The 24,707-nt window shown below is 46.2% G+C and overlaps 1 protein-coding gene across 2 annotated transcripts in view; it reads left to right on the top strand.

The window, feature by feature from the left end:
- Positions 1-24,707, top strand: part of DPH2 (diphthamide biosynthesis 2) — a 174,900-nt gene that overhangs the window by 7,601 nt on the left and 142,592 nt on the right. For both annotated transcript variants that reach the window (XM_078664206.1, XM_078664239.1), the window contains exon 2: positions 1,487-1,667. In XM_078664206.1, coding sequence (XP_078520332.1) covers positions 1,488-1,667 — 180 coding nt within the window. In that variant the 5' untranslated portion in view covers position 1,487. The remainder of the gene's footprint in view (positions 1-1,486; positions 1,668-24,707) is intronic.

Here is a 24,707-nt window from a genome sequence, read left to right as displayed (position 1 = left end):
CCTCCCTCCCCGCTCTGCCCCATGCACATACACTTCACCTCCCCTTTCTATTCCTTCTTGTGCCCCATCATCACCTTTCTTTATGCCCATCCAATGCATATACTCTACCATGTCCTTAATTTCTGTTGCGCCCTCTGCTCAGAGTCTCCTCTTCCTCTTCCATCTCTTGTTCATACTTCCCCCACCTCCCTTTGCCTGCCTGTTTGTTGCACGGACTCTCGTCCTCCTCCATTCCACGTTCATTTTACCCTCGTTTCTTTTCTGCCCCATCCTAAGCCAGGCGCACTGCGACTTTCATCTGTTTATAGGCATAGTGTTATCTCTTTCTGTCCCGTCCTTCGCTCATTCTCTCCCCTCCACTCTCGTTCTGCCCCTTCCCCTGCTTACATTGTCCCTCTTTTATCTGTTTTGTCCCAAGTGAGCTTCGTTGAGGTTTTTATGCCGTGTTTTCACGGAATACGTTCTACTGGCACCGGTTACGTTAATGCTTACCAGAGTACTGACCAGGCATGAACATTGTCAATTAAACAAATGTGGTGTGCACAGTTTCACTTTTGCCCGACGCACCCATTCTAGTGCTTCCTGCCATCAGCAAATTTAAAAGCTCGACACTGAGGCATGTTATAGACTCCCCAATCGATGGGTTACATTACTTCCTTTTTAAATAAAGATTGCTAACTAAAAAATAGGTGAAATGATGACTGTTTCTGTTGGCATCCATGCCTAGAAAAACAAGCATTGGCATAGCCAATAGGTCTCGCTTTTGGGACCTTATAAGTATTTAGTTATGCAGCAGCACAATATCCCTGGTGCACCAACATTAACTGTTGCATGGTTAAACACGTATAAGGTCCCAAAGGCGAGACCTATTGGCTATGCCAATGCTTGTTTACCCTATGTATGAAGTGGTTCCATATCCCTCACAAGGACCTCTGAGGTGTGGTTATTGTTTTATTGTTACACATCGCTGAGCAGTGTGATAGAGGAAGAAGTGTGAGTGAAAGGCACATCGTTTTGGGTTTTCAATAAGCTGGCAGCTTTGAGCAGGTCTGAAGGACCCTTTTATTTGTTATCATCTCAATACACTTGGATAGTCCCTACACTGGGTTGTCCATTCTGAGATATTTTATTTAAAGTTTATGGACCAGAGCATGCATAGATTTTGTTGAATAATGTCGATGAAAATGTCTGACAAGAACTTTATTCCATTAATTAAGTCATCAAAGAGATCATACAAGCCTATTTGTTTATTTCATAGAGCCATGTCACATGACTTTAAAAGAGTGATTTAACAGTTTAAGTGCCCTGAAGGTACTTCATCAACTTCTATAACATGACAAGGAACTTCTAGGGTTATTTCTTCATAAACATTATTTATAAAGCCAGCCTGAGAAAAGTGATGGACATGACCTGAACTGAAAGTATTCTTCGCAATTCTTGTTATAAATCTGTAATAAGTCTGTTCATGTCCTCTTGTTAAATTCAGCATGAGTGAGAGTGACCTTGGGGTGACCATGGCGATGCAATTCAGCAGCGACAGCACTGAGGTCATGAAGCACGCCTCAGTCGCCAAGGAGACCTGCGGCAGAACGCTGGCTGATGACCTGGAAGAGGTTTATGAGATGAAGAAAACATTCAACTTCATCCAAAAGTACCAATCCAAGAGGGTGAGTGCCAAATTTGTTTTTTTGTCTAACTTCAATGCCTTTTATGAAACTATTTCTGTTTTAGAGGAGGAGTGTGGAGAAATCACATTCCTCACTTTGATAGAAAAATACATTTTTGTTTGAGTCAGTTGAAACCTTGCCTAAAAAACATAGTTATTTCTTATTATCTCGTAACGTAAAATAGGTCCTCACCCTGTACCATAATATGCAATGACAGGAAGGAGTTGCTTTTTTTTGCGTGATTGGTTATGGGTGGAATATGAGCAAGGGGAATAAAAATTGGAAGTAGTGTGAGTAGACCATGCCAATTGTTAGTGCTTTTCTTGCACAGTTATATCGCTAAAAAATGAAGCATTCTAAATAAAGTAGGACCATCTTGTAGCTATTGAAGCAACTGTTCTGTGATTGTTGCAGACGAGGGCCTGACCAATGGCACTTTAAACAGGAAAACTTTGAAACAGAAGCTCACTACAGAGAGCTAGTTTCCTCATTGGCCGTTATGCCTAGTATAATAAAGAGACAATGATAACCACAGTGCCTTGACAGATTGCTGGGACACCCAATATAGGGAAATGTCGCTTGACGAGAGCAGGAGAAGCTCAGCTTGTGTCTTATTTTCCCATCCAAGCCTCTGCAACAACCTGATCCCCCACCTATGATCTAGTGTCCCACTCGGCTACTGTGTACAGCATTACATTTGAAATAATGAATTCACAAATAAATATTAATATGCATAAGTGGCAGAATATATCCCTCGGGGGCAAAACCAAGCAATGTCTCTGGCACCAATTTTCCTGCGACACTGTTGTCTTCTGCCGAGGAGAGAGTTGGAATACCCTGCCTGCAATCTCCTAGGCAGCAGTCGCACCTTAGCTCCCGCCCAGGCAGGAGCAGTGAAATCATCTCTTCAGGTGGGAGCAAAAAAGAATGATGCTGGCTCCTGCCAATACCACAATGGGTGCTGGATGGGGAGCCAGTTGGGGCCTAAAAGGCTAATGGCTTCCCTCATGACCACAACAATTTGTTGGTGTCCCTGGTGAGCATAAAAAAAAAAAAGGAGAGCAAGGGTTGTTGTTCACATAGGTGAACGGGGAGTACTCCTGTACCCCTGGGTATATCACTAGAAACAGAAAAAGGAGTACCACCAACGTGGAATCACAGATTCCTAATGGGGTGTGTGGTTGAACAAAAGTGAGAAATTCTCCTTTTGTTAAAAAACCCCTCACTCACCACCTAGTGGTGACATGCTTCATCATCGGGGTCCACCCTAATGACCTAGCGTCATCAGGGTGTGCTACAACACCTGTTTACAGTGGAGCAGGTTGTGAGTGAAGGTTCGTGGAAAAAAATGGTAAGTGTGTTAAAAATTGTCCTGGTTTAACTTGGGAAAAATAAAACTTTATTTGCAAGCAACTGGACAATGTTAAAATAGTGGCGAGATAAAGTGAGGGTAACTATGAACCCAAGTATCTCTGTATGTGTCTGGTCTACATGTTTCAACCGTGAAGGTTTTAATTAACCAGGTTTTCTTCAGGACCAAAAAAACAGTTGAGTGGATGGTCTGCGTCCCCTAAAAGACTCACCCGGTCCTACTCTTGGGACCACTAAAAGGCAAAAGTGTGCCTGTGGTGTCAGCTTGCACCACAATGGGTAAGCTTAAAAAGTCAAAATACCTGTAAAGGAAGGTGAAGACAAATGTCAGACTTTAAACATTATACATGCCTGTTACGTAGTGCAGTGCCTCAAATTCGTGCCTGCATGCTGTCACCCCCATTAGGAAAGATTTTAATTGTTTGGCGTCGCAAAAAGTCAGGGTGCAAAGAATCGCCGATTATAACATTATCCGTGAGAGGATGTGGATGTGCATGGCCGTGAATAGGCGGTAGGTATTAACCACAACTTGCAAACTGTATAATTGTAAGTGCTGCGTGTTGACTATATATCTAGACCACTCACGCGCTTCTCAACATTTAAAGTGGCGTGGTAACGTCTCGCATTCAATATCGTGAGGGCGAGATCATGTCAATTTGATGCTGCATGCTCTGCCATACTTTACATACTGAACATAAAACAGACACACTGATAATAGTACATGTAGGACACACAAGGGCTGAGGCTTACTCTCAATGGGGTAATGGTTGACATCATAGGGCAGGGGAGGTTATCCTCGTTCTAAAACGTATTCTGAAACAAGAGATCGATGAGCCATTTCAGAAATGATGTTAAAGGGAGACCGGCTTAAGGGCTCTGAGCCGCGTCTGGGATATATGTATCGGAGCTCGGTTGACTAGCAGTGCCCGTAGGAATACTGTGGGCACGTCTGACACGGTTTCTACTTACAGTTTAGGTGCGAGGTCTATGGCCGATAACCTACTTCCATCCGCCGCCCTGTTACAGTGAGGCCGGGGGCTCGGGGAATGTAATAAGGACGGTGCACTTCCGGGGTGGGCGGAGTTTCGTCCCGGTCACGTGGGGCGTTGCTAGGAGCGACGGGGAGTCAGCTACGGGGTATGGTGGCTGCGTAGGGTCAGAGTGCATGACTTCGAAGGAGTTCGATCCCTGGTTGGGGGACATATTTGGGTTGATGGATCGGGAGGCTCAATATTAAGAAAAACGGATTATCCACAATAACATCTCCACATTATATGTCGATATTTAGTGGAATTTAGGAATACTGGTTATAAAATATCTGGAATGGCCATAATACCTTTTAAAGAGGAAGGGTGTTGTCAATTGGGTCCAATATTGGTTTTAATCAGGATGTGTAACCCGGTGGGGTGTACATGAAAGTGTTATTAAATAGGAAAGTATTATTAGGTAGGAAAAGAGGGAGGAGTAGAACTCATTCATTATTAGTGTGGGTTCACGATCCCGTTTACGTTATTACGGGCTTGGCATAACTCTCGTAATAAATGCCATTTATTGTCAGAATGATGGATGTGAGGTGGGTAGCCCTGTGGGGTAACCCTCTACTCTGGCGCTATTACCAGGGATGTATAAGGTGGGTTTATTTTAGTACTGATGCCCACGGGATATTGTCATTAAGGCCTGTTTTGTGAGTAGATAATCTGTAGACCCAGCGTTGCTCTTTTTCATATAGGAGCTGTTGTGTGTTTGGTCCTGATGGAATCTGTTCAATGATGGTTCATCTCATGTCGTTTGGTGTGTGGTGTGTATCTAGAAAGTGGTCCGTCAGTTTTGTCGCATTCTTCTTGCAGCGTATGGTGCTGCGGTGCTCACAGATACGTTGCTTGACTTTGCGTGTAGTCATGCCGATGTAGGCCTTCCCGCATGTACATTTGATCATGTATACGACATTTGCACTGTTGCAATTCGTATGTGTGCGTTGTTCCCATACTTTTCCTTCCTCCAAATTCAGAGTCTTAGTGTTCTTTGTGAGGTGGCACACACTGCAGTCCCCGCATTTGAAGTGTCCTATTACTGGTGGGAGGTTCCACATCTCTGTGACACTCGGGTTCAAATTGGTTGGTTTTGCTTTTGGTCTGGTATTGACTAGGCTGTCTTTCAGACTCGGTGCCTTTTTATAGGAGAAGACTGGTTTATCCCATTGTAGCACGCCTGTGTTCAGTATTGACCAATGCTTATTGATACTCTTACTCACTTGGTTGGATATTGTATTGTATGTGTTAACACAAGTGAGTAGGACCGAGTCATTGTGGACCATGTTGTCTTCTGTACTAATGCCTTTCTCGATTACATCAGAGACTAATGCCAATAAAAAGAATACCTGCAAAGGTAACCAGGCCAGACAGGAGGACTGGAAGGCCACCATGAAGCACCCCGAATTGATATCAATAGCTAGAGAATGTAGACCTAAGTTAACAGGATCCCCTAACCTAAACACCTTTAGGGAATGGATGACGGAACTAAAAAATATGACTAGACAGGGAAGACGCAAGCTCAAACCCGGGAATAAGAAGAGACCTGCCCCTTGGTTTGACCTAGAGCTCAAAAACAAACAGAGGGAACTAAGACGGGCTGAACGTAGTTGGCGGAAAAACTACCTCAGCACAGAACGCAGCAAATATAAAAAGACAAAGAAAGCGTACCATGCTCTAATCAAACAGGCTAAAACAAAGTACTTTACGTCAGCCATAGCAACAGCCAACTGTAAACAGAAGGCGATCTTTAATATTGTAAAAGACTTTAGTAAACCCAAATGTCTAATGCAGGATATCCCTCCCTCACAAATGCTTTGTGACTCCATCGCAGACTTTTTTGAGGAAAAGGTTAGGGGTCTGACGAAAGATTTTGAGGCTCCTATTTTCGATCAAATTCATGAGGACGATAATACTAGGCAGGAAGTCACCCAGCTTACAGCTTTCCGTACAATCAGCTTGGAGGAGACAAAAAGGGCCATCCTGGCAACCAAATCAGGATCACCATTCGATCCATGTCCTATAGGACTCCTACATCTTATTGCTGATATTGTCAACTCGGACATAAATGCTATCGTTAACAACTCTCTGTCCACCGCCTACGTCCCCCTGAGTGGAAACTGGCAGCTGTAAAACCCTTACAAAAAAAACAACTCCCCGACCCCTCCACACTCTCCAATCTACGTCCGATTTCATTACTTCCAGCGTTGTGTAAAATCACTGAGTCCACAGTGAATAAACAGCTGACACTTTTCCTGGAAGATAATGAGGTATCGCACCCTAATCAAGCTGGTTTTAGGACTCCGCATTCCACCGAATCGGCTCTCCTGTTCACTACTGAAACCATCCGCTCAGCTCTAGACCAAGGCAAGAAGGCCGTCCTGATACTATTAGACCTGTCGGCGGCCTTCGACACGGTCTCACATGCCATCTTAATAGACCGGCTAATAACATCTGGCATTAAAGGCACTGCCTTAGAGTGGATAAAAAACTTTCTTAGTGACAGAAGACAAGTGGTGACCTTGGGGGAATTCCGTTCCAGTGAGAAACCACTGTCTACGGGAGTACCTCAGGGCTCCAGTCTGAGTCCGACATTGTTCAATGTTTACACTGCACCCTTGATACAGCTGATATCGTCCTACGGCATAGAGGTAATAGCATATGCCGACGATACTCAACTGATACTGGTCATGGACAAAGACAACCAGGCCTGGGAGGAAAAACTTAAGTGCTGCTTAACGGCCACTTTTGAGTGGATGCGGAAAAACCACTTAAAATGTAACACAGGCAAGACCGAGATCATGCCCATAGGCCCAAATAATGATTTCATCCCCAGACTGTGGTGGCCCGAGAAGGCGGAAATACCACCCCACACTACCTCCTCGGCTCGTAACCTTGGGGTACAGTTTGACGCCGATCTATCTTTTAAACAGCAGGCGTCAAAAGTGGCAGGCACTTGCTTCGGGGTAATAAAAATGCTCAGAAAGTTCTTCGACTTGCTGCCCCTCGAAGCAAGGAAAACTGTTACGATTGCATTAGTTACTTCTCGCATTGACTATTGCAATAGCCTGTATGCTGGTACCAATAAGATGGTTACCCATAAACTCCAGATGGTCCAGCACGCGGCTGCAAGGCTGGTTCTGAAATGGCCAAGAAAATCCTCAGCAACCAAAGCCCTCAATGCATTACACTGGCTAACTAAAAGGGTCCTCCACAAAGTATTGACAATCACCTTTCGCGCTGTGCATAATTCAGGCCCCATTTACCAAAATCATGGACGTATAGTCCGGCTACACTAGGTGCAAAAACACTGCCCATGGAGGTGCCTCCGGTTCTGAGGTACAGTGAACCTTCATACTCGAAGTAGTTTCTTTTCAATGCTAACTTGCTCAGATACGAAAGCTTCCACCCCCGCACACTTAGAGAAAACCTGCCCTATGGCAATATCTAAGGTTACGGAGAAATAGTAGCAAATTGTCGGACTACAAAGCCCAGGCACAGGACCTAACCGGTAAACTAAAGCAACGAGGGTACCCTTCCAAGATTATTGAGAAGTGCCAAAAAAGAGCCAGGAATCAACCTAGAGACGCGCTCCTAGAAGACAACATGGTCCACAATGACTCGGTCCCACTCACTTGTGTTACCACATACAATATAATATCCAACCAAGTGAGTAAGAGTATCAATAAGCATTGGTCAATACTGAACACAGGCGTGCTACAATGGGATAAACCACTCTTCTCCTATAAAAAGGCACCGAGTCTGAAAGACAGCCTAGTCAATACCAGACCAAAAGCAAAACCAACCAATTTGAACCCGAGTGTCAAAGAGATGTGGAACCTCCCACCAGTAATAGGACACTTCAAATGCGGGGACTGTAGTGTGTGCCACCTCACAGAGAACACTAAGACTCTGAATTTGGAGGAAGGAAAAGTATGGGAACAACGCACACATACGAATTGCAACAGTGGAAATGTCGTATACATGATCAAATGTACATGCGGGAAGGCCTACATCGGCATGACTACACGCAAAGTCAAGCAACGTATCTGTGAGCACCGCAGCACCATACGCTGCAAGAAGAATGCGACAAAACTGACGGACCACTTTCTAGATGCACACCACACACCAAACGACATGAGATGGACCATCATTGAACAGATTCCATCAGGACCAAACACACAACAGCTCCTATATGAAAAAGAGCAACGCTGGGTCTACAGATTATCTACTCACAAAACAGGCCTTAATGACAATATCCCGTGGGCATCAGTACTAAAATAAACCCACCGTATACATCCCTGGTAATAGCGCCAGAGTAGAGGGTTACCCCACAGGGCTACCCACCTCACATCCATCATTCTGACAATAAATGGCATTTATTACGAGAGTTATGCCAAGCCCGTAATAACGTAAACAGGATCGTGAACCCACACTAATAATGAATGAGTTCTACTCCTCCCTCTTTTCCTACCTAATAATACTTTCCTATTTAATAACATTTTCATGTACACCCCACCAGGTTACACATCCTGATTAAAACCAATATTGGACCCAATTGACAACACCCTTCCTCTTTAAAAGGTATTATGGCCATTCCAGATATTTTATAACCAGTATTCCTAAATTCCACTAAATATCGACATATAATATTGAGATGTTATTGTGGATAATCCGTTTTACTTAATATTGTGCCTCCCGATCCATCAACCCAAATATGTCCCCCAACCAGGGATCGAACTCCTTCGAAGTCATGCACTCTGACCCTACGCAGCCACCATACCCGTAGCTGACTCCCCGGCGCTCCGAGCAACGCCCCACATGACCGGGACGAAACTCCGCCCACCGCGGAAGTGCACCGTCCTTATTACATTTCCCGAGCCCCGGCCTCACTGTAACAGGGCGGCGGATGGAAGTAGGTTATCGGCCATAGACCTCGCACCTAAACTGTAAGTAGAAACCGTGTCAGACGTGCCCACAGTATTCCTACGGGTACTGCTAGTCAACCGAGCTCCGATACATATATCCCAGACGCGGCTCAGAGCCCTTAAGCCGGTCTCCCTTTAACGTCATTTCTGAAACGGCTCATCGATCTCTTGTTTCAGAATACGTTTTAGAACGAGGATAACCTCCCCTGCCCTATGATGTCAACCATTACCCCATTGAGAGTAAGCCTCAGCCCTTGTGTGTCCTACATGTACTATTGTCAGTGTGTCTGTTTTATGTTCAGTATGAAAGTAAGGCAGAGCATGCAGCATCAAATTGACATGATCTCGCCCTCACAATATTGAATGCGAGATGTTACCACGCCACTTTAAATGTTGAGAAGCGCGTGAGTTGTCTAGATATATAGTCAACACGCAGCACTTACAATTATAGAGTTTGCAAGTTGTGGTTAATACCTACCGCCTATTCACGGCCATGCACATCCACATCCTCTCACGGATAATGTTATAATGGATGTATGACGTTAGCACGCACACTGTTACAACGCGTACCATTACCATGCGGTTGTAACAACGCAAGTCGTTACAACGACTTGCGTTGGGGGGGGGGCGCAAATTTAAAAAATATAATTTACTATTCCAACACCAGTCCCCGTGGATAGTAGGGAAGGTGTTGGGATAGTAAATTAAATGGTTTTTTATCCTTGAGCGCCCCCCAGCGCAATTCGTTGTAACAACTTTCGTTCTTATAACCGCGTGGTAATGGTACTTCGTTGTAACGCGCGCGTTGTAAACATTGTATACCGTTATAATCGGCGATTCTTTGCGCCCTGACTTTTTGCGACGCCAAACAATTAAAATCTTTCCTAATGGGAGTGACAGCATGCAGGCACGAATTTGAGGCACTGCACTACGTAACAGGCATGTATAATGTTTAAAGTCTGACATTTGTTTTCACCTTCCTTTACAGGTATTTTGACTTTTTAAGCTTACCCATTGTGGTGCAAGCTGACACCACGGGCACACTTTTGCCTTTCAGTGGTCCCAGAGAGTAGGACCGGGTGCGTCTTTTAGGGGACGCAGACCATCCACTCAACTGGTTTTTTGGTCCTGAAGAAAACCTGGTTAATTAAAACCTTCACGGTTGAAACATGTAGACCAGACACATACAGAGATACTTGGGTTCATAGTTACCCTCACTTTATCTCGCCACTATTTTAACATTGTCCAGTTGCTTGCAAATAAAGTTTTATTTTTCCCAAGTTAAACCAGGACAATTTTTAACACACTTACCATTTTTTTCACGCACCTTCACTCACAACCTGCTCCACTGTAAACAGGTGTTGTAGCACACCCTGATGACGCTAGGTCATTAGGGTGGACCCCGATGATGAAGCATGTCACCACTAGGTGGTGAGTGAGGGTTTTTTTTAACAAAAGGAGAATTTCTCACTTTTGTACAACCACACACCCCATTAGGAATCTGTGATTCCACGTTGGTGGTACTCCTTTTTCTGTTTCTAGTCCCTGGTGAGCACCCACTTAAAAAAAAATTGCTCGCTCCCACTGGCACCACTGGTATGGTTGCTAGCATGGAGCTGGCAGTGGCTGCGGGTCCGGAGTCTCCCCTCGCTACCCCCAATATTAAAAAAGGTGAGGATGCCCCGGGTTGGCACTGGGGCACCCAAAAAGGATGAGATAACAAGCATTGGCATAGCCAGTAGGTCTCGCATTTGGGTCCTTATAAGTGCTTAGCCATGCAACAGTTGATGTTGATGCACCAAGGATATTGTGCTGCATAACTAAATACTTACAAGGTCCTAAAAGCGAGACCTATTGGCTATGCCAATGCTTGTCTGTCTTGTTTCTTTCTTTTCTTCTCTCCATCTACGGCTTATTTTCTCACTTCTTTCCATCTCTTTTCTTCCCGTCTTATATTTTAGTAATATTTGGTATTGGTACATGTATCACAAACAGCATTTGTATCTTACTATGGATTTATGCAGGACTTGCATGTCATTGAATTTGCTTTTTTGGTACAAAATGTATGCCAAGAAACTAATTGATGCACAAAAAAGCAATTAAGATATTTGACCTATAGCCAATGCGCCGTTTCAACCAATACCAACCTTTTCAACCAATACCAACCTTTTCCTACTGGTCATCTCTCTCAAGCCCACCTTTTAAAGTCTTTTGTGGATCTATCTGGCAATCTGCCCAGATCAGTACAGACATAGATTTCTAAACAGGCTATTGAAGTAGCACACTACTGAGACTGGGCTGACACTTTTTTACGAGGAAACCAGAGTGGTAAACTACAGTATTCATCTACTGATGCAATAATCGCATATATTTGTGTTCTTTGGGTTTATCAGGGTTAGTAAACCAGTGTGTGAAATTCAATGGTGGATGCCATTTTTGTAAACATAAACTACCAGTTTGCACTAACTGAGACGGCACAGAGCCAATCAAGATGACATCTGCTCTGAAGATAGTGTACAATAAGTGCTAAAGCCAAAGCCAATTCCTAAATCACTTTGGAAAAGTGACCCCGAAGACTGTGACTTTGGTCTTATGTTTTTAAGAAAGATACTTCGGATTCTGGGGTTCTCTTTCCCTTTTGATACAGTACAATAAACACTGCGATTTTCATTCTGCAGTATAACACTGAATGAATATCCTTTTGTCATCATACAAAAAATGAATGAAGTTAAATAAGCAAAGTGGCAAAGCTTTCCAGAACAGGTCATGTTACTAGAAGGAAGAATAGGCGAGAGGAAGGGAACATTGCAAATTCCTTACATTTTTGGAAGTTAATTAACTATATTGATTTCCTCGCATCAGTAGTCCTACTGCTAAAATAACATGCCAGTTGAAATAACAACCGTCTAACCACCATAATACATACACTTCAGAAACTTCCCATCATCAGGAACTCTTCCTACGTATCTCCTCACACACAATAAATAGGTCACAAATTACACCAAGCATAATTTCTCTGCCACCTAATAAAAAGCCTGTCAGATTTACAATACCACTAAACAAGGCTATCAAAAAAGTAAACATCTGACAAACGAATCCTTTCTCAGATGTGTGCTTCAGTGACCAAGTTTAATGCTTGAATTTTGTCTTCAAGAGGCAACCAAGTGGCTTTTTAAGTGTTTAGCAGTAGCCCTTTTGGAGCTGTGCAATCTGAGCTTGTGTCGATGGAAGCATCAGTCAAGCTAAAACGTCTGCCATGACTTGTGGCGGAGGCTGTGGAAGAGGGACTTGCAAAGAGGAGGATGCATAATTCGAAAAAAACAGGAAAATAAGCGCAGCTGCATCAAATATCTATGTTTGAAGAGGAGAAGTTTTGTGAGAGCCAGAGAAGGTTTGGTAAGTGAAATAATCTTCTGAGGGAGAGAGATAAGCTTAAAAAATGAAGAAGGGAGATAAGACTACAGCACCTCCTAACCTGCGATGGTGTAGTAGGAGCAAAGACACAACCTGCATCCCTCAGATCTTAGATCCCTTCTAAGCAATGAAGAGTGTTCAGTATGGCAGCTTGGGAAGGATTCACAACGTGGCCCTCCTTCAGAGAGTATTTCAAACAATTCTAGACAGGCAGTGCCAATGCTAGATTGCAAAGTGAGCTGTCTCATTGTGAGTCTAACCTTCCATAGAGGCCTTTCCTTGCAAACTAATTTGACACAAAAACATATCACTTCTAGCGCACCAAAAATGTCTGTGTTTTACAAAGGGGCAAAGAGAGGTATACATTATGCTTCATAGTGTAGGGAGGAAGTATTTAAGTCAGCAGAAATAGACTTTATATAGTGGTATGCTCATATATCATGTATTGATTTCCTTCACCTATGTGTGTTTTAGAATATTCATCCCTTCATTTGAGTCAGAGTGATCCAAGGTGCTGCAAACCCCTACAGAGAGGCATCGCGGGCAATGAGGGAATTTATGAAATGCAGGTCACAGCAGGAGGGGTACTTTACCTCAAACTCCACTTTGATAACCCATGCCCATACCATTTGCATCACTGATAAGTCTGTTGAACCTTAACTGAAAAAAACTCTAAAAACTCCATATTTTTCCACCAGGGACAATAATTTTTTTTTTTATATTTAGAACATGCATATATACTCAGAGTGCACTCTCCTCGTCAGTGGCCACACACTACAACGGTCCTACAGGAGCAATACATTCATGGACGGCAGAAATGTTCTTTATAAAAAAAAAAAGCCTCTATACGTGGTGCCTTTTCATAGATAATACTTTCTTTTCATTGTCAGCATTTGCAGTTCTCAGTGACTTGATTCTTTATCTCGTAATTGAAGCAGCATCTTATGTGCTACTGTTCCGAACAATTCCTCATCACTATCCTGCTTTACCACATATCACACGTCGCATCGAATCCAGATTTGCAATCTAATCACACCAAGGACTTTCTTCTATCCTTGCTGTAAACAAACTCACTACAAACGATCACTGAAAATAATCTTCCCTCTCAATAGGGAACAGTTCCCTTCTGTGAAAACGTAAACCATATTTACTCTATTGTAACTGTAATTTGCTGCAGCAATATGACCGTGTCCAAGCTAACACTGCTTCCAGGAATGCCAGTCCCTGACGAGGAGCCGCTGTTGCATTTTGGCTCTCGAGGCATGAAAAACCAAAAAGAGCATGCTCGGCTGAAACGGTTTATACCTCTATCGAGTGGGAGTGGACTTCTGGCCAGTTGAGTCTGTGATTCACATACAGTTGATTTTTCTTTTGTCAACAAACATTTAGAGACCTTGAACGGGATGTGAGCGGATTTCTTTTAAACTTCTCAGTCCTGGCTCATCACCAGACCATCCCTTCCTCCAATATCCCCAGTGCAAGCTTTCTTTGTGAGGGTTTGGTTTAGGCATTCAGTTAACTCTGTTATAGGTAAGGCATTTTATAGGTTTGGTTTTCCAAAGTGTTACTTAACAGAAATACTTAAATAACAAGAAGCATGGGAACTAAAATTAAACAAGCCCGCGAGTGTAGCGTGCGAGCAGCCCACCTCTCATTCCTTGCTTCCCTGTGAAATGGATCCAACAATGAGAGAAACTGACAAGGAGGGACAGGGAGAAGGGAGGGGGTAGGGAGTAGGGGAGGGGATTCACGGCTATAAGGCTTAATGAGCCATTACAGAAAGCCAGATGGCCTGTGCACGGCCACATGCTCGTGAACGCAAGCTGGAGGCGAGCAAAAGCCTTTAGGTAGGACTTTTCAAAGCCCACTACTAAATGTCTCGCAGAGCGTGCAGCGCATGCGCTGGCTCAGCGAGACCTAAAAAAGAATCCTAATAAAAGGAATAATAAATGAGGAGCAGAAGCCACTCATTTATTATTCACTGCTGCTTGCAAGGAGCACCCCATAATGCCCTGCAAGGTCTTCTTTAAATATGTTTTTTGGAGGCTGGTGGTGTCCCAATTAGGGGCAGGGGCACCACCAAGAATTGTTTAATGTTGGGGGGAGGCTGCAGGGAGTAAAACCCCCAGCCCCCCCACCCCCTCCCCACCCACCCAGCAACGTCTTAGAATATTTTTCTAAATCAATCTGAGCTGGATTTGTATGCTCTTCAGCTGGAGTGCAAAGCCCTCTTGTGGTGGGTTCTATGGCTGCATATTATGGCCCTAAAAAATTAAAAGAAAGACTCAACAACATGTTGATGTTTTTTTAATAAGGCTTTATTAAAATAAGAATTATTACACTTTTATTGAACATTGCAATGTGTGAAATTATAAATGTACAGTTGATTATAGTTATTGGTGACTTTTGACGAGGGTAATAGGTTTTCTTTAATATGTTAATATGCTTATACATACATATACATATACATACTAATATAATAAAGAGAGAGCCCAAACCTTTGAGGCGGGTAATCTCAGGAACCACAGCACCAATCACAACACCCAATACAGCGTTGGAAAGGGCAGTTGCAGCAGAAGGACATAGTCTATGCAGACGCCCACCATATACATTTAAAAGGTAAAAGAACCGTGCCAGCAAAGTAGTCCCTTGTGGGCGTGTGTCTGCGTTGTGCTGTGGGCGTGTGCTGGGGGCGTGACAAACGCTGGGGGCGTGTGGTACGTTCCGCCCTTCATGCCATGTCTCATATTGTGTGCTAATCCCACCCTGCTCCCTTTAAATACCCCTGCACCCCATAATCATAACCCACCCTTACTCCTTAAAATACCCCAACACCCGTAAACACGAACCCATCTTTTTTTTGTTTACATTTGTTTATTGGGTTTTAACCGTCAAATATCATGGCAATAGAACTCAATACATCAATACATTCTTACATCAGATAGGTAAAATGCAAGTCTCATGACCATAGGTCTTATTCCTCAATACGTCCGGAGCCATGTGTGTTCAATGTGCGACCTGATCTAGGTATAGCGTGATGTGGTGGTGAGGCCATAGTGTGTATCCTATCAGTAAATGGCGGTGGGTGTGTCTTATACAGCACTGTCGGTCCTCTCATGACAGTATGGCTCGGTCGGGTGTGGGTTACCATTGCAGGCGTATTAGGTTGGGGTATTAATGTAGGAGTGTCTCAAAATCTTTGTGAGCTATCGTAACTATGTGTGTCCCCAATGTATAACTGAGTCCGGATCGTCTGCCGGTCTAACGTTCAACTATTCCCAACTGTGAGGGATTAACAACATGGAAAGTAGGGTGTCTGGGGGGGTTCAAGCTGTGACTCAACAGGATTGCTGTTGACAAGATAATTGTAGGTTCTCGGGGTGTGGGAGTATATCAGAAGGCGTACGAGAAGGGGAGTGGCGACACAGCTACTGCGGTGTCTACAGCGTTGCCCAGTGGGGGTTCTAGGTAAGCCTGCAACCATGGGTGCCCTCACGTGGCTTGTGTCTCTCAGATGCCCCCCGTGGCTGGTGGGATTAGAGGGGACAGCTGAGTCTGAGATTGTTCATCTGTGGTAGGTTCGGGGGGGTCTGTCTCGCGGGTAAATGTATGTAGCAACTGTGCCCATTCTAAGGAAATAGGATGTTTACGGGTCCCTTTCAGTTCCTCCTCCCTAAGTGTTTCTTCCTCTGCCTTCCCCCATTTTTTCACCGCGCCTATCCAGGCCGCCACTGGTGGTCCCGTTGGAGATCTCCAATACATGGCTATCCCCCTCTTCGCTAGTAGAATAGCTAGGAACAGAAAGCGGTACTGCACCTTCTCAGTTTTCTTCTTGCGAAATATCCCAAGAGCGCAAGCCTCCCAGGTTGGCATGTTCGTGACATGGGTCGTGTTTCTCAGTGTCTGGTGTACTATGTCCCAATACCCCTGGAGAGTGGGGCAATCCCAGAACATGTGTCGGAAGTCCGCGGTGAGAGCGTGACAGCGGGGGCATGTGAATTGTGTGTCAGGGAAGAACTGACGGAGACGGTGCGGTGTGAGGTATGCCCTATGAAGGATGTTGAATTGTATGTTACCAAATCGTGCATTTCTGGAAACCTTTTTGGGGTATTCCAAGGCAGTCACATTCTTTGTCGTGTACTACCCTGCCTATGTCCGTTTCCCATTTCTGGCGTAGTGATTGCAATGTCGGAAGGATCAGTGTACGCACCGCCTTGTAGAGCCAAGTGACAAGATGGCAACCTACCCCCATGTGCAGGATAGCATGAATTACTGGATGTGTCGGGGGTTCCTCCAAGTTGGGGTTCCAGAACTGTTGGCTACTATCCATGAGCTGTCTGTGTATCAGGAATTGCCCAGGTGGGAGATCGTACTGCTCCATCATTTGAGCAAATGTCTTAATCTGTCCTTCTTCGAACATGCACTCCATTTCTGTAACTGCTAGTTCCGTCCAGATTAGTAAGGCACCCTCCGTGTAATAGTCGTCCCCTCTAGGGAAGCCCACTAGCGGTAGTAAAGGTGAATATGGGGGTTTGTCCTTTGACAAACAGTGAACTCTCATCATGCAGGTACGGGCTATTGAAACCGGGAGCGGTCGAGAGCGTGTCGGTCTGGTTACAGGCAGCAACAGTCTACGGAGTGCCGGTAATGGTGTGGGGCCCTCCGCAGTGACCGATTCCCCCATGTGTCGTCCCGCCGTCCAATACGATAGCCACTGTAATTGTGCTGCTAGAAAGTATGCCTCAAAGGCCGGTGCTCCTAAACCCCCTTCTGTCGTGGGCAGATATAGTGTTGTTAGTGCCACTCTGTGTCTGCAGCCTCCCCAAATCAACTCTGTGAGAAGGCGATCCAACTCCTTGAAAAAGGAGCGCGGTGGAATCACTGGGAGATCAGCAAAATGATACAGTATGCGGAGGACCATTATCATTTTCGCTATGGCCACCCGTCCTATGGGAGCCAGGGGTAACGTTTTCCAAAATCCCACCGCTGTTCGTAGCCCCGCTAATGTCTTACGATGGTTCCCCTCATACATATCTTCGGGGGTGTGATACAGGCGCACTCCCAGGTATCTAGGAGCATCTCCATTCCATGTAAGGGATTGTGATCCAATCCGTACCTCGAACGGGGCTAAGTGGGGACTTAGCGGGTATATCGTGGATTTATCCCAGTTTACCTTGAGACCTGAAGCCTTCGCGAAATCTCCCAGTGCCTCCCAGATGAGTGTTAAGTCTCGGGTGGCGTCACGGATGTAGATTAGTAGGTCATCCGCGTATAATGATACACAGTGCGTTGTCTGCGAGCGGAATTCCCCAGTCACCTCCCTCTAGTCTTAGGCTCCACCGCCAGGGCAAAAAGTAGGGGCGACAGCGGGCATCCCTGCCTGGTCCCTCTTTCCACTACGAACCCCGGGGAGATGTATTTGCCCAGTCTAACCCGGGTGGTAAGGTTTGTATAGAGGAGCTTAATGTATGCCAGCAGCCTCGGGCCTACGTTGAATTTGCGAAGGACCACAAATAAATAGGACCACAATAGGGTGTCAAACGCTTTTTCAAGATCTAGGATCAGGCAAGCAGCATTTGGGAACCGCCCCCCTGTGGTGTCCTGTATGTGGAACAATCTACGTATATTTTGCGACATATTTCGTCGCGGAACAAAACGGCATTGGTCCGGGTGGACCAGCAGGGGCAGTATTTGAGCCACCCTGTCTGCCAGTATCTTGCCCAATATTTTGCAGTCCGCATTGAGCAACGTAATGGGCCTGTAAGAAGATGGGATAGTCGGGTCCCTATGTGGCTTCGGAAATGTGACTATCACCGATTCCCTCAAGGATTCCGGTAATTCACCTCTATCGAGCGTCTCGTTGTACATAGCCACCAAATGTGGGACCAACTGGGCTGAGAATGTGCTATAATATTCGAGGGGAAATCCATCTATGCCTGGGGCCTTGTTTCGAGCTAGCGCTCTGATCACTTGATTGACCTCCGCGGCTATTATTTTTTTGTCCAGCTGTTTTTGATCTGCCGGTGGGACCTGTGGAAGCGTCAGTGGGTGCATGAATGTATCAATCGCGTGCGGGTCATCTTGGCTCGGTGCTCGATAAATCGAGGAGTAATAGGTGTGAAAGACCGTTAATATTTCGGATTGTGAGTGGCGGAGTCTTCCTGCCTGATCTCTAATTTCGGTGATTGGCTTTATCTCTAGGTCTTGTTTAGCAAGCCACGCCAAGAGTGTCCCTCCCCTGTTACCCTCCCGGTGTACCTTAGCGGCATAGAGCCTGAAGTTATATTTACGGAGGTCCCTCAGGGACGCAGCATAAGCCGTTTTTGCTGTGGCTATCTGCTCAATAGTGGCCTCCCCCTTGTCTTCCTTTTTCGTGAGTGTCGCCAGGGTCTGTTCCGCGCCATGTAATGTTCTCTCAAGTGTTTTGCGCACTCCTACTATCATCTGTATGCATTGCCCTCTCGCTACTACCTTATTGGCATCCCATCCTAGTGATCTTGTAGAAGCTGTTCCTATGTTTAGTGCAAAGTGCTCCCGAATATGATCTCCATGTTCCTGCTTGAACACTTGATCCGTGAGGCACTCCCGTGGCAATTTCCAAATAGGTATAGGGGGGTGAGGCGGTTTCCACGTAAGAGTTAGGATATGTGCGTCATGGTCCGACAGGACCCTACCTAGGTAATCTGTGTGTCTCTCCTTGGGAAGGAGGATGGTAGAGCATAAAAAGCGGTCCAAACGGACACACAGGTCGTGAGGGACAGAGCGGAAAGAGTATATCTTGGCGGTAGTGTGGCACGCTCTCCACACATCCACTAGCGCCCAGTGTTCCACCCACCTGTTAAAGGGTTCTGTTTGTTTATGGATCGGTGAATGTGCTGGCGGGGGATGAGATCTATCTAGACTAGTGTCTAAGACGCAATTATAGTCCCCGCCTAGTATCCATGGGGTGAGTGTGTGTTGAGATAGTGTCCCTGTAAGACGGTCCCAGAAAGTGGCCTGTTCTACATTTGGGGCGTATATGCTACCTATCGTCACCGGTTGACCATCTAGTAATCTCCCTATCATTGCGAACCAACCTTCTTTGTCTGTGTGACGTACTTGCTCCTTAAAGGGGGTGCCCGGTCTAATCCAAACAAGCGCTCCCCGAGCGAACGCTGAATACCCTGTGGCACATATAGTACCTCTCCATTTCCTTTGTAGACGTGTTACCTCCACCGCCGTCAGGTGAGTCTCCTGCAGGAGAGCTATGTGTGCCTGTTGTCTTTTTATGTAGGCATATACTGCATACCGTTTGCTTGCTGTGTGCATTCCCCGTACGTTCAGTGTAAGAAGGGTGAAGTCAGTGTTAGGAGCCCTCGTTGTCATGGGCGTCATCGTGTATCGTCTCTGCTCCTCCCGTCTCTGTCCCCACTTGTCCCGTCGTTTGTGTCATCCCAGCCAGTCTCCCCCCGAGGAGCATAGAAAAGTAGGTTAACAAGGAGAATGGTACAAAAATGTTCGGGAACCAGTCCCAACTAATAGGGCCTATTGTACAAGACAATACGTCCAAGCTATGCATCTTGCAGTGTCTCTAGTTCGTTACATTGGGGGGTGCTAGCGTTTCTTCACCGTTGGCCGGTGTTGTCGCTGCCCATTTCAATCTGCCTGCCATTGTGTCCTTTGCATTTTTCTGTCCGATGGTGCTGGAGAAGCCGTGCCACCATGAGGTGTTCTGTCCGGTAACCGATCGTCCAGTCCAAGGTTATCATATCAGAGTGTCTGCTGTTTGCGGGGTCACGAGAGGAGGTGTTAAGGAGCCCTCACGGGAGGTATGCGTTTTGCTGAGTTCCTCCTCAGAGGAGAAGATGTGTGGGCCTCGATCCTCTTCTGAGCCCTCGCTCATGCGCCTGGCCTCCGCCGCAGCCTGCAAAGCTTTTCTGCGCTCCGCGTTTATTTGCTCCAGACCAGGGGAGTTTCTGGCATTGGGAGCCGATGGTCGGTGGAGCTGTGTCAGAGCAACTCGTTTGGACTGTCGTCGTCGCCCCCCGCGGGATCGGTGGTTCTGCGCGTTCGGTTTGGCAGCCAGGTCTCCGATATGTTGTTCCATCCAGTCTCCTGCTTCCGTCGGGTCGGTGAAGAAGTGTGCGGCCTCCTTGTAGATGATCTTCAGACAAGCCGTGAACAGGAGTGCATATTGAATGTTATTGTTGCGGAGGGTGCGTTTCACTGCTAGGAACGTGGCTCGTTCTCGTTGAACTGCTTGCGAGTAGTCCGGGAACAGCATCGCCTGTTTGTCTTCCACCCTGAGTGCCTTTGCGTGCCTGACGGCTCGTAGTATAGTGTCCCTATCTTGATAATGGAGTAATTTCAGTAGGAATGGTCGGGGCGGAGTTCCCTGGCGAGGCTTCCGCGCTGGGACCCTATGTGCATGTTCGATTGAGAAGAAAGGCGAAAGGTCTTGCGCTCGGGTAAATGTCTTAATCCACGTCTCCATGTATTGTATGGGGTCCATCCCTTCCACTCCCTCCGGCAGGTTAAGGATGCGAATGTTGCTCCGACTTGACCGACCTTCCAAATCATCTGTCTTTCGTTCTAGGGCTTGCACCTTGGCCTGCAGTTCTTTGATAGCTACCTGTTGCGCTTGCGCTTGCGGTTCCATCTCTTGCAGTGTCCGCTCCCCCTGCTTAACTCGATCCGCGAGTTTTCTATGATCATCTCGGAGCAGGTTGATGTCCGTGGCGAGTTCCCCAAATTTACTCTCCATTGTCATTCGGGAATGTTCTATTGCCGCCAGGACTTTATCGAGTTTGGCCGACATGGCGTGTGATTGCACGAATTCTTCATCTTGGGTCATCCCTGAGGGAGTCGGAGAGGGTGGCCTTCCAGATTTCGGGGCCGAGATCGCAGTGGTGGCCCGCTTGCCTCCCCATGGCTCGCGGGGGTGACTGTCTCGTCTGACTGTTACTTCGGCTCACACGGGGGGTCTCGGGTCTCCGGTTCCCAACCGCTTCCGTTATCGTAGGCAAAGTCTGGTCCACTCGCTATAGTCGCCGCTCAGGTCCCCTGCTGTGGATTACCCTGGGCCTCTCAGTATGCTTATGATCACCTCCTGGGATTATGCTGTGTTGAGCCCATGTAAGAGTGTTCCGAGGGGAATCAGGGCATGTGGTGTCACTGATGTTCCGGTACCAGCCCGTTAAAAAACAGCCCCGCGTGCGCCCGTATCTAGGTGGGCGCCGGAGCGTGTTGCACTCGTTGGCGGGGGGGGGGCGGATCTGGGGCCCCTCCTCATTGTGCAGCTGCGGGCGTAATGGGTTATGGAAAGGAGGAACGGGGGCTGTCACACCGCAACCTCTCTCTCCCCTTCACCCAACGAGCCGCACATCTCGCGGTTGTCAGCTGGCGGAGGGTCGCGCTCCTTCATTCACATCGCAGCGCTTACCCGCCAATGGGCGCCGCTATGTCATGGGCACTTCTCCAGCGGGAGGCAGGCTCCAAACCTCGGTCTCCTCGTCGGGCGATCACGGCATCAAAGTACTCTCCGGGCACATAGAGAGTTCTCTACCATAGCGCCGCTTCTCAGGCAGGGGCACTGGACACGGCACAGGCTACCATCTGACCCCGAGGTCGATGGGTGCCGCCATCTTGGGAATCTGGCTGCAGGCAAGGGGTGTCCTGACGTCTATGTGGACGCCACCTCTCACATCGGTCCTGGCGGAGCCTCGTTGGATCTTATGGGCCTCACGGGTGTCGTCGCTGCGGGAGCTGGGCTACACAGAGGGTCATCGCATCAGTAGTGGGTATCGGCACTGGGCGCCGCCATTTTGAATGCGGGATCGGGCGCTCGGTCCAGAGCCGTTTCGCAGCGTTAGCGCTCAGTTGTTCTCGTTCTGTGGAGCCGCCGCGATCCAGCAAGTGTGCATAGCTTGTGATGTATTCCTATAGGTTCTGTATCGATCCCCCTATTCCTGACCCTATTCTGGTTAACAAGTTAACTAGCAGCCAGCCCATGATGCAGAAAACCCCCATGATGCAGGAACCGTTATCTGATAAAGCCACACTACGGCACAGGAACGTGTTATCTGATTAGGTCATAACGCTTGCCATCTAATTAGACAAGCGATATTCCTCCAGGCCCTGATAAGGCATATGGAGTTCTCAAAACAAATCAAACCTATGTCAACCTGGAAAAACCCTGCGGCCATTGTTTTGATTTCATCGAGAACTTCAGCAAAAGAATGTGCTAACGACCAAGTCGTATGACATCCTTATTCACGTATATATGTCCATCCTTACGTCAATCTCGGCACCTTAAAGGTATAAATATTACCGATATTGCCCTATGCAAAGACACGCGGTGGTGACGAGATCGGAGCAGCCAGACTTGCCGAAGCCCAGAGCAGAGCAGACCCCGCTGGCGCAGCCCCGCCTTCCTGACACGCTGAGAACGAGAAGCTGCTTTTTCTCCTGCCGAGAAATCCAGCACCGGCGCTTCCGGGTAGCCCTCGCAGGCAGCCTGGAATATCGAGATCAGAGACGAGAGATACCATCCCTCATTCATCCTAGATTCCAGGTACAGAACTGAATAACCCCTCGCAGAGAATTCTTTAGTCAGTCACTTGGCAAAACAAACTTAACTTAAACTGTAACTTTCTATTCCCGCCCACGTATTAGGCTTAGGTCAGGTACACGGGGTAGGCGTAGCTAGAAACACCAGTTGAGTACGATTAGTCAAATGTATATGTGTATGTATATATTTTATTCATTTTAAACCATCTTATGGCTTAGAAACCATATCAATGTTTTTACAGTATTATTTTATACTTCTGCTTTTAATGTATGCACTTTACTTAACCATAAGTATTGCAATAATATCGATCCATTTCTCTTGTATGAGAAAAGAGACTGATCAATAAATAACATCTTTTATTGAACACGCCCGTCTCTTCCTTTTCTCTACAAACTGGTGAGACTAAGAATGCACGTACTGACTGAGTAAAATAAATTGCCTTTTGTTCACACGACTCTAGAGATATACTCTTGATTAGGGGAGAGCAAAGTTGTCATGTTCTATGGTTGTCAGAAACTAAATCCCTTCTTGTCTATCCAGGGAGGTTCAACTCCTCCTTGCCTATTCGAGAAAGTTTCTAGTGAACTCTGAGCTAGCTGGCAAACCCAAAACTTTAAGTCTAATATCGACAGTAGTAGACCTAGTTAACGTCTGGTCTAGGCCTATACTATTGAAGGTATTATTCCAATGCGCAGAGCCTATTGGGATAATAGGAACTACACTACATGGCGCCCAACGCGTTTGGAAGGGCGATAAAACTAACGTAAGACATTTAGAGTAACTCAGTCGTGCTTTCTCACTCAGACCCCTTTTTCCCATAATACTCCAAAGACGTCTGGAGTGGGTGAAAGGTTATATCCGCCAGACCTCGCAGGAGGGAACTCCTATGTATGGTTCTTGGTTTAGTCAACGTTGAAGGATACACTGTTCCAAAATATTGTGCATCTAATCTTTGTTTCCATAAGAAACCTGATCTGCAAACAAAAGAAATAACCTTCCTGTCGGTAAAATGGTAGGCAGTGATGAAGAAAGAGAGACAGTTAGAATAGCAACTGAACTCGCAGCAGCTGATACTGCTATGCAAGATGCAGACCAGGATATAATACTCATCCCGGTCATCAAAAGGAAATCTATAACCTTAAAACTTATAGAAAATGGACTGACACCTAGAGGTGGCACAGTCATATTCGTAATTGAGGCACACGAATATCGGCAGACAGAGGTATACTATTCATGGATACATTTTCCAGCAGCAAATGCTGTAACAAAGTACTTCCACTATTACAAAATAGAGGAACCTCCTGATATTTACACTCCTTTCGAGGAGGTGGAAGTACCACTTAAATTTCAAGAGCATTTGCTCTTATTTAATGGCGCCCTAAAACATAATAATCACATCACCAGGCTCTGTCCTTTAGGTAGACCAGGAGCAACGTGGCCGGTCCTAGCCGGATACACACCACATCCAGACATCGACGGGATGTCTGCAGCAGAGCTTTTAACACAGCTAAAACAATTAATAAAATTACATAGACAATTAGTCCAATATGTGATGCGGACTTCAACAATTCAACCAGCAATTAAAATTCCACAGCTGACCCCTCACCAGGGGAACACAAATAAAATTACACCACAGAACATACAGTCCTGCCTAGGTAAAGTACCGGCTAAACGGGAACAAATACCATTCTGGCTAGCACAAAAAATCACCCAAATAGAGGCGGTGTTTCCAGACACCACCCCGTTAGAA

The sequence above is a fragment of the Lissotriton helveticus genome, chromosome 1_1, assembly GCF_964261635.1.
Source record: "Lissotriton helveticus chromosome 1_1, aLisHel1.1, whole genome shotgun sequence".
Lineage (NCBI taxonomy): Eukaryota > Metazoa > Chordata > Amphibia > Caudata > Salamandridae > Lissotriton > Lissotriton helveticus.
The sequence above is the reverse complement of the archived record's forward strand: the minus strand, read 5'-3'. Positions and strand labels throughout refer to the sequence as shown.